At 42.1% G+C, this 11375-nt stretch overlaps 1 protein-coding gene across 3 annotated transcripts in view; it reads right to left on the minus strand.

Moving 5' to 3' along the window:
- MELK (maternal embryonic leucine zipper kinase) overlaps positions 1 to 9861 on the minus strand; it is a 90911-nt gene extending 81050 nt beyond the window's left edge. For all 3 annotated transcript variants that reach the window (XM_058523583.1, XM_058523582.1, XM_058523581.1), the window contains exons 1-2: positions 9834 to 9861; positions 3174 to 3268 (exon numbers count right to left, since the gene is read on the minus strand). In XM_058523583.1, coding sequence (XP_058379566.1) covers positions 3174 to 3231 — 58 coding nt within the window. In that variant the 5' untranslated portion in view covers positions 3232 to 3268; positions 9834 to 9861. The remainder of the gene's footprint in view (positions 1 to 3173; positions 3269 to 9833) is intronic.
- Positions 9862 to 11375: the final 1514 nt, after the last annotated feature.

Below are 11375 nucleotides of genomic sequence, written 5' to 3' on the forward strand. Positions count from 1 at the left end.
ATTCAAAGAAGAGTTAATACCTATCCTTCTCAAACTATTCCAAAAACTTGAAAAGGAAGAGATGCATCCTAACTCATTCTACGAGGCCAACATCACCCTGATACCAAAAACCACACAAGAACAACACAAAGAAGGAAAACTACAGGCCAATATCAATGACAAACATAGATGCAAAAATCCTCAACAAAACATTGGCAAACCAAATACAGCAATATATTAAAAGGATTATACACCACGATCAAGTGGGATTTATACCAGGGACACAGGGATGGTTCAATATCCACAAATCAGTGTGATACACTACATTAACAAAACAAGGAATAAAAACCACGTGATCATCTCAATAGACACAGAGAATGCATTTCACAACATCCAACATCCACTTATGATAAAAACTCTCAATAAAATGGGTATAGAAGGAAAGTACCTCAACATAATAATAAAGGTCATATATGACAAACCCATAGCCAACATCATACTCAATGGGGAAAAAGTGAAAGCCATCCCTCTGAGAACAGGAACAAGACAAGAGTGTTCATTCTTGCCACTCTTATTCAACACAGTACTAGAGGTTTTGGCCAGAGCAATTAGGCAAGAAAAATAAATAAAAGTTACCCAAATTGGAAAGGAAGAAGCAAAACTTTCGCTATTTGAGGATGACATGATTCTATATATAGAAAACCCTAAAGAATCCGTGAGAAAGCTATTAGACATAATCAGCAACTACAGCAAAGTTGCAGGGTACAAAATCAACCTAAAAAAATTAGTTGCATTTCTATACACTAATAATGAACAGAAAGAGAAGTCAAGAATATAATCCCATTTACAATGGTAACAAAAAGAATAAAATATCTAGGAATAAATTTAACCAAGGAGGTGAAAGACCTATACACTGAAAACTATCAGACATTACTGAAAGAAACTGAAGAAGATATAAAGAAACGGAAAGATATTCCATGCACATGGATAGGAAGAATAAATATAGTTAAAATGTCCATACTACCTAAAGCAATCTACAGATTCAATGCAATCCCAATCAGAATCCCAATGACATTCTTCATGGAAATACAACAAAGAATCCTAAAAGTTATGGAACAAGAAAAAAACCCCAAATAGCCAAAGAAATCCTGAGAAGAAAAGAACAAAGTTGGAGGCATCAGAATTTCTGACTTCAAAATATACTACAAAGCTATAGCAATCAAAACAGCATGGTACTGGTACAAAAACAGACACACAGATCAATGGAACAAAACTGAAAGCCCAGTAATAAAACCACATGTCTACAGACAGCTGATCTTTGACAAGGGACCCAAGAACATACAACAGAGAAAGGAAAGTCTCTTCAATAAATGGTGCTGGGAAAATTGGACAGCCACATGCAAAAGAATGAAAGTAGACCATTATCTTTCACCATACACAAAAATTAACTCAAAGTAGATTAAAGACTTGAAGCTAAGACTTGAAACCACAAAACTCCTAGAAGAAAACATAGGCAGTACACTCTTTGACATCAATCTTAGCAGCATCTTTTCGAATACCATATCTACCCAGGCAAGGGAAACAAAAGAAAAAATAAACAAATGGGATTACATCAGACTAAAAGCTTCTGAAAGGCAAAGGAAACCATGAATAAAATGAAAAGACTACCTACCAACTGGGAGAAAATATTTGCAAATCATATATCCAACAGGCGTTAATTTCCAAAATACATAAAGAACTCATGCAACTCAACAACAAAAAACCAAACAACTCAATCAAAAAATGGGCAGAAGCTAGGAACAGACATTTTTTCAAAGAAGATATACAGATGGCCAAGAGGCACACGAAAATTATTCAACATCACTAATTACTAGGGAAATGCAAATGAAAACTACAATGAGATATCACCTCACACCTGTCAGAATGGCTATAATTAACAACACAAGAAATAATAAGTGTTGGAGAGGATGTGGAGAAAAGGGAACCCTCATGCACTGCTGGTGGGAATGCAAACTGGTGCAGCCACTATAGAAAATAGAAAACAGTATGGAGATTTCTCAAAAAATTAAAAATAGAAATACCAGGTGATCCAGCTATTCAACTACTGTATTTATCCAAAGAACATGAAATCAACAATACAAAAAGATCTATGCACCCCTATGTTCATTGCAGCATTATTCACAATAGCCAAGATGTGGAAGAAACCCAAGTACCCATCAACTGACGAATGGATAAAGGAGATTTGGTATATACACACACACACACACACACACACACACACACACACAATGGAATACTACTCAGCCATAAAAAAGACAATATCATCCCATTTGCAACAACATGGATGGATCTTGACGGTGTTATGTAAGCAAAATAAGCCAGACAGAGAAAGACAAACACTGTATTATTTTACTCACGTGTGGAAGATAAACACATGGATAAAGAAAAAGATCGGTGGTTACCAGAGGGAAAGGGGGTTGGGAGGTGGGTAAAAGGGGTAATGGGGCACACGTGTATGGTGACAGATAAAAACTAGACTATTGGTAGTGAGCACAATGCAGTCCATACAGAAGGTGATAAATAATAATATACAGCTGAAATTACACAATGTTATAAACCTATATGACCTCAATAAAATAAAAAAATTATTAAAATGATATATTTTATGTTATATATATTTTACCACAATAAAAAAAAGTACAGAGAAAAAAACGATTAGTGCACTCTATATATTTTACTACGGGATATACCTCAAATAAATTAAAACACACACGTATGTAGTATATAGAATGCCACCCATTCACTACCTTCACTACTATCGCTCTCATCCAAGTCACCATCATCTCCAGCATCACTGCCCCGAATTATCGCAGTAACCTCCTCACATCTCTCTGCTTCTGCCCTTGCCCTCCTCCACCCAATCTTTTCACAACCAAGCAGCCAGAGTGACCCTTAAAAACAAAGGTTAGTTCACTCCTTGGCTCAAAACCCTCCAGCGACTTTTATTCTAAATAAAATGACCTACAAGTCCTCTCCTACTACTCTCCTTTCTCTTGCTCCACTGTTTCTTACTAAAGTAGGTTAAGAATTTTAAAACTACCTAGGTTAGACTAAAAAGCTTATGACTGCCCAAATACACTCTACTCTCCAAGAGCTGATCTACCCTCTGCCTCCAAGAAAAAAATAACAATTACCTGTTCCAATAGTTTCATATAATTCATAGTATTTGAGAAGTTCATCATAATCTTTCATAGTCTCCTGGAAGCTTACTCAAAATTACAAACAGAACCTGTAAAATAGAAATAGTACATGATCTAAAAAGGAACAATTATGAGATTATCTCTTCCGTTCTTGTAACTGCAAATATAAGTCAGTCTTTGGCATATAAATGATACCAGAAAAACTGACTAGCCATATGAAAAATACCTGGATTATTATCTCACAGCATATATAAAAATCAATTCCAGATCAAGTAAAGACTTAAATATGAAAGATAAACCTTTAAAACTTTTCATTTTGTCATGATTTCAGAATAGAAGACCTTTTAAATAGATGTAGAAAATGCTAATCATTACAAATTAACACAATAAACATCAAAATTAAGAACTTCTGTATGCCCAAAGACATCATTTAAAAAAAAAGAAAACCATTGGGGCCGGCCCGGTGGCGCAAGCGGTTAAGTGCGCGCGCTCCGCTGCAGCGGCCCGGGGTTCGCTGGTTCGGATCCTGGGCGCGCACCGACGCACTGCTTGGCAAGCCATGCTGTGGCGGCGTCCCATATAAAGTGGAGGAAGATGGGCACAGATGTTAGCTCGGGCCGCTTTCCTCAGCAAAAAAAAAAAAAAAAAAAAGAGGAGGATTGGCGGATGTTAACACAGGGCTGATCTCCTCACAAAAAAAAAAAAAAAAAAAGAAAACCATTAATGTGAGAAGATATTTGCAACACATATAACAACGGATTTCTATCCAGAAAATATAAACTCCAACGCAACAATATAGAAAAAGACAGCCCAACAGAAAAATAAGGAAATGATATAAAAAGGTATTTCAAAAAGAAATACAAATGGCCAATAAAAACATGAAAAAATGCTCAACTTCATTAGTCATCAGGGAAATGCAAATTAAGACTCCAATGACATACAATTTTAAGATACATATAATGAGATATATATTTTATTATTATGCTTCACAATCTACGTGTCATATATACTCTTAGTATGTATCAAATAATATATAAAAATAGGTTGTAAAAAAGTCCTAGGTAGATCTTATTTGATTTTTGCCTTCCTGAGTTTTTAAATTACATAGAATTACAAAAAACCAGGAAGATGAGTAAGGCCCTGTTGTGTGCAGAAATACACAAGGTCACACTCATACCAGCTTTCTCTTACTCATGGAGGATACACTCTCAGTTGACTTTAACTAGAGATTAGCAGTGTATCTGGCAGAACTGCTAATGCAATCAGACCATTAACCTTGAATTTTCTTTTATTCATCCATTTTTTCATACAGATGTGTTTCCTGAGCACCTATGATGTGCATGACCTACACTTGGCACTAAGGGTATAACGGAGAAGAAAAGAAATGTAGTCTCTGCCTCACGGATTTTACTTTCCAGTAGAGAAGAAAAAAAGGCAAATTGACAATAAATTAAATAATTACAATTTGTAATAAATACTGGGCAAGAAATAAGCAATAGCAGTTAGAACAGGTCGCTGAGAAGCTAATATTTAAGTCAAGATCTAATTCAAAGAATGAGAAGTGAGAAAAGATTGCCTGCGAGCAATCAGACTGGGATATTCCTAGCAAAACGTGAACAATGTTTCCAACAGGACCTGGACATGACCATGGAAACAATGTTTCTATATAGGCTGTTAAAATGATACTGATCCTGGGGCCTGCCCCAGGGTGGGCGTGCTCCACTGCTGGCAGCCCTGGGTTCGGATCCCGGGCACTCACCGAGGTACCGCTTGTCAGGCCATGCTGTGGTGGCATCCCATGTAAAGTAGAGAAAGATGGGCGCGGATGTTAGCCCAGGGCCAGTCTTTCTAAGCAAAAAGAGGAGGATTGGCATGGATGTTAGCTCATGGTTGATCTTCCTCACACAAAAAAATATATACATATTAAAAAAATAAATAGAGGCACCGCTTGTCGGGCCATGCTGAGGGGGCGTCCCACATACAGCAACTAGCAGGATGTGCAACTATGACATACAACTATCTACTGGGGCTTTGGGGAGAAAAAGGGAAAAAAAAAAAAGGAGGAGGACTGGCAATAGATGTTAGCTCAGGGCCAGTCTTCCTCAGCAAAAAGAGAAGGATTGGCATGGCTGTTAGCTCAGGGCTGATCTTCCTCACAAAAAAAAAAAAAAAACTTTAAATAAATAAATAAAATGATACTGATCTTTTATTTGACTGAATGGGGCTTCTCACAAATGAGATCCTCAGCCTCACCTCACTCCTCCCACCTCCTGCTTCCTAAGATACCCAAATGCTGAAATGCCCCGCTCCTTGACAGTATCCATCCCAAAACTGGTCCCTGCTTCCCTAATCGCTTCTTAAAATCACCCAGCACAAAGCCAAATTCTACAAGCCCCCTTTGTGTGTGTGTGTGTGTGTGTGTGTGTGTGTGTGTGTGTGTGTGAGGAAGATTAGCCCTGAGATAATATCTGTTGCCAATCTTCCTCTTTTTGCTGAGGAAGATTGGCCCTGGCTAACATCTGTGCCCATCTTCCTCTACTTTATATGGGATGCCACCACAGCATGGCTTGACAAACAGTGCGTTGTCGGTCCACACTCGGGATCCAAACCTGCGAACCCCAGGCCGCCACAGCGGAACGCGTGCACTTAACCGTTATGCCAGCCCCTCTATAAACTCCTTCTGACTCACTCTTACTGAGATGCCCCAAGGTCCTAGGGAGTATGGTTTCTCTTGAAGCAGCAAGCTAGACACACCTAATGCTTTTTACTACAGATGTGTTCTTAGTGGTCTTTGGTTGGTAGGCATTAACAGGAGTTGTTAGCCCAAAAAGAAAGAGAAGAGCTTTCCAGAAAGAGGGAATTTAGGTGCAAAGATCCCAGAGGAAGAGAAGGTTGACATGTACTGAACCAAAACTGCTTTTAGAGGTACCAACAAATGGAAATGCAGATTTAGAACTGGGACAACTGTCCAGCCATATGGAAAAAAAGAACATTGGATCTCTATCTCACAAAAGCAACAACAGTTAGTGTCAAGACTTGAAAGTAAAAGACTAATCTTTAAAATGTAGACCGCTAAGGCCTCACTCATACCAGACCTACAGCCAGGAGTGTTGTGAGGAAGAGGCAGAGAGAGAATAGTTAGAAAAGCAAGAATTAGAAGAATACAGTTTCATGGAAGCCAAGAAGGAAGAAAAAAGGAAAACTAGTAAAAGAAAGTTTCTGGGAAGCAGATTTCTAAATAGATTTTCTAAAAGTACTCACACATAGGTCAAATCCTAGGACACGAGGTAAGTGCTGCAAAGTGGAGCTTTCTTTACAGGCAGACCTGGGGTGAAAGCTCTCTGAACCTATACAGAAATGATTGCTCTAAGGGGTTTTTCTTCCCAGTGGCTGATATGGAAGGACAGGACTTGGGATCTCAACCTGGGGAAGAGATGCCCCCACACTCCTCCATAGCCAAGCAGGAATAAGAGGGGTCCAGGGAAGTGGAAGTCACTGAGTCCAACACAAGAATCTCCCCTATAGTCCAGCACAGCACACCAGAGCTCTGGAGTTCACAAAGAGGTTTGAGGCCAAGAGCCAGCCAGTGAGGAAATCCTCCTTTGCCTGGCCTGTCCCTTGTGCACAAATCTCCCTTGGTGACCTAGCAGTGGACTAGCTATGGTAGCACGGAGTTCAGGATCCCGGGACCCCATTCTCTCTAACACTTGAGTATATGCATAGCCAACTGGGACTAGGGATGCAAAGTTCCACCTGGAAAGGGCAAAGCTTATCTATCTTGATCACTGCCTCTTGGCAGTGGAGACCTGGTGCCAGTGCTCATTTCTAGAGCCAGACAGTCTCCCTTCTCCTTCACCAACAGGCAGAGCCCCAGCAAGCCCAATGAGGGCTCTGGGATCGGCAGCAGGCCAGCACCATGCCCACTACCTTTAAGTTCTCTGTTCTTCATCCTGTCCTCATCCAGAGCAGAGCGATTCACATGTAACAAAGCCTTAATAATGGTCACGCCTTTGGAAGACAGAGAGTGTGAGTTCAACCTCAGGAGTGTGGTGGGTTTATAAAGGAAATGACAGAGTAACAGGGGAGGCCCTGACTACAGTGAGGATGGGTCATCTTCTTAAATTGAGGTGGAGAAAAAAATTGAGTGAAATTATCAAAAGCCCAAGAGCCACAAAGGATATTTTTTTTTTGAGGAAGATCAGCCCTGAGCTAACATCCGTTGCCAATCCTCTTCTTTTTTTGCTGAGGAAGATTGGCCCTGGGCTAACATCTGTGCCCATCTTCCTCTACTTTATATGGGACACCACCACAGCATGGCTTCATAAGCAGTGCATAGGTCTGCACCCGGGATCCGAACCCGCAAACCCCAGGCCACCAAAGCGGAGCGCACAAACTTAACCACTATGCCACCAGGCCGGCCCCCACAAAGAAATATTTTTTAAAATATCCCTTTAAAATGCCTAAAGCACTCTGATTTCATCAATCATTTTACTGGGAAATAAAAGGTAAATTATTATCAGCAAGTAAAATGCCTTTAAAAATTTATCAGTGAACAGAACCCTAGAGCAGAAGCTGTGGAAGCAAAAATATCAAAACTCAAGAAAAAAATCAGCTTTAAAAAATGGTTTTAGTCTTAATATCAAAGCTGAAATAGCAAGAAAGATAAAGATCATGAGCAAAAGACACTCTGTCTGACCCAACAAACAACATCAGCCATTTCCCAGGAAGAGACGGCATTGGACAAACTTCATAAACAGGTTGAACTTCTAATCCAGCTGAACCTGCATGAATGGGGTAGGCACGTGGAGGAAGCAGTCAGGGCCCGTGCTGAGGGAAAGCTGGTAGTATAAAATGTAACAGCTCTGCTTTCGCTGGAAAGGCAAAAGTTACTCCAGGCAAGGAGACACCACAGAGGACATATTTACTCTCACTTGGCCCCCGAGGCACAGGAGTAGAAATCTCCTTAACAGCAGCACTGAATCACAAATCTCTTACAGGGCATTTGTCAGCGGGGCACGTGTGGGAATGAAGGGAAACCACACCCCAAAAGACAGGAATCACAGGACCAAGAAATTTCAAAGCAGGCCATAATGGCAGTAAAGGTACAGAGGTCAGCGTGGGGCTAGGAAATCTTTGGGATCTTGACGAGGAAGAAGAGAAAGGGCAGGAGGCTGGAAATGGGGGAATGTCGGGCTACAAATCTGTTTGGACAGTCGCCTGCTATAAAAGTAGGCTATCAGGTTCATTAGAGAGGGAAGCCCCAACTAATGCAGTACTGGGGTATTCACAACACAGGGGCTGAAGAGGAAACACAAAGAGACATTTCCAAGTTTAAAAACCATGAGATGGAAACGGATAAAGGGAAAGAAGTAGGCCTCGGGAAATACAAGAATCCTAACTGCCACCACTGCACACGTCTAAATTCCACACAAAGGTCTAGGCTATTTCAAACTGCCACCCTCAGAAAGAGAGAGCAGTTTGTATAATGTTGGGATTCACTTCCCCAGATGAGGGATGTAAGAGTATTATAGTTAACTTCTTGATAGATTTCTCCAAAATGAGCTTTGAACTTCCAGGTCATGATCTCTGGTCCAATAGCAGAGCTCAACCCAAGCATCTTCTCTTTTTCTTTCTTCCATTTTCTCTATCAACCCCCTTCCCTCAAATTACACCACGTCTTGAGTACACCAATGTGGGCCTATATTATATCTATTGAATCCAGGGAACAGAGAATTTGCTACTGTGTAAGAAAACTGGTGCTTACATTGCAAACTGCTATAATGATAGCAGATTTTACCTGGTTTTTGAATTATGTGAATGTGAAGCTGGTTCTAAATATTCTTAAGTGCCCTGTTTATCCTGCAGAGTTTGGAAATATAGAACACAGGAAAAGACCTGTGATTGGAATAACCCAACTTGTAGCTGCTAAAGGAGGTATGTGATCAGTCAACAGGGAAGGCAGCCTCTCACCTGTGGATAACCAAGGAAACTAGACCCCAACCAGACACCTGGATGTCCCTCTGAGTATAACTAAATAACAGAAATGGGAGCTATACAATTGGGGTCTTGAACTTCTCTGAGGAAACAAGAAAGTGCCTAGATAATAAGAGGAAGTTTATCATTAAATTTTATAGGATAGCAACAAATTGGGGACATTTTCTTACTAACAGTATTATTTGGCTATGCTATTACCTGCTATGTAATACATTTACCTTATCTAGTGAGCTTTGAAAGACACTGATGCTGAGGAAATTTCAAATGAGAAGCAGAATACAGAATGGCTTATAATGTGGCCTTGTAATACATTTAATTAACATCCTGTCCTGTTCCCTTGCAGAGGCTTCCGGAAGCACCAACAAAGAGGCATTCCTTCCTAAAGGCATTAAGGGACTGATAATCTGCCCATATCCTTGGCCCACAGTAGACACACAGGAAGGGCAGATCCACTGATGAAGGGAGCCTGCGAAGATGCAGTAAGGGCTTTTCTGATTTCTCCCACACAACGCGGGAAACAGAAACCAAAATATGAACAAAATGTTAGGAACGCTGGCCTCCAAGCAAATCTCCAGGTACCTCTGACACCGCCCACCCCAGCCTTCCCTGGTTCCACTACCAAAGGGACACCAAAGGTGAAGCTCGGGGACAATTACTCACCCTAGAGCTAGAGGCCTGATCCTCCCTGGGATGCCCTCCTTCGGGAGTCTCCCTTTTCCCGCAGGTTTCCTGGAGAGCGCTGCTCGTTTCACTGCTGCAGCATTCGATGCATGTTCCCCTTCAGGGTGAGCCCCTAAACCACTCTGGGGAGAAGGGACAGGAAGGATGTGGACTCTGAAAACACAGTGATAACACGTCTCCTTTTCTAGAGGACTGCCCCAGTAAACTTCGTTGTAGGAAGAGAAATAACTTCCATCCCTTCTTGGAACTTCTGCGGTCATGGAGACGCCGAGAGGGAATCCACCTCTATCCCAGCCTCCGTGGTGTCAGTCGCTCTGCCAGCACTCCTCATCGATAACCCTGAGCTGGGTACCCTCATCACTCCCCCTTACAGAGGAGAGAACCGGGGGTAGCAAGGGAACGAGCTCATGCAGGGAAGGGCTCGAAGGTGGGGCTCGGGTGAAATTCTCAGGCCCCTGTGACCAGGAGCAAGGGGGCCCGCCCCACCGGCCCCCGCGCCGCCCGAACCCAGCCCTCACCTGCGGCGGGCCCGAGGGGCGGTGGGCGGCGGGGCGGGCAGGACTGAGGCGCCGGCCTGCTGTCCGGGGCGAAGCAGCAAGCGCGGACGGCACCGGATACCCTTTCCGACGGCCGGCTCCGGCTGCTTCCGCCCGCCAAGGAATCAAACCTCCCGGGCCGGAAGGGGCGGGGCCAGCGCGCCGAGGGGCGGGGCCGAGGGGCGGGTCGCGCCGTCACCTGGGAGCGGGAAGGGCCGGGTGACTGCGGGGCTGCAGAGGGGTGACATAAAGGCTTGGTCCTCGAACTTGGTACGCCTCCGTTGGAGGGCAGGAACATACTTTCCAGGTGGCGTGGACATGCGAAGTTTCCATATAACTCAACTTTCTTACGTTCTGTTTCCTGAAATTGATCTGCAGAGAAGTTGCTAGTAGTCACGGTTCTCATGTTCGTCCTCCCCTTGCTCAGTGGCCCTTCTCCCACCCAACAAAAGACAGTATACCTCTCTCCTCCTTAAATCTTAGCAAAATGTGTTGCCACAAGAAATAAAAAACCCCAGAGGCCAAAATGATTGTCCATTAGGTAACTCAAGGTACCATACACAGGAACCCAGCATCCTTAATAGAAATTTTTCTAATTTATTTTACTGTTTGGTCATTATTTATGTAATTTGCATCAGCTGTATGAATTACAATTATAATGATGATTCGATCCAGAAGAAAAAATTTAAAAATTATAGTCACAGGAGAGAAAAAATATTAAATATAAATTTATATATGTATATTTTATATATTTATTTTTGCTGAGGAAGAGTCACCCTGAGCTAACATCTGTGCCAATCTTCCCCTGTTTTTTAGTATGTGGGCCACCAGCACAGCATGGCTGCTAACAGAGCATGCCCAGGAACCGGACCCAGGCCGCCAAAGCGAAGCTTGCTGAACTTAACTACTAGGCCACTAAGGCTGGCCCTATATATGTATATTTTAAATAGACTTTATAATTTTAGAGCAGTTTTAGGTTCACAGT

The sequence above is a fragment of the Diceros bicornis genome, chromosome 28 (assembly GCF_020826845.1).
Source record: "Diceros bicornis minor isolate mBicDic1 chromosome 28, mDicBic1.mat.cur, whole genome shotgun sequence".
In the NCBI taxonomy this organism is placed as follows: Eukaryota; Metazoa; Chordata; class Mammalia; order Perissodactyla; family Rhinocerotidae; genus Diceros; species Diceros bicornis.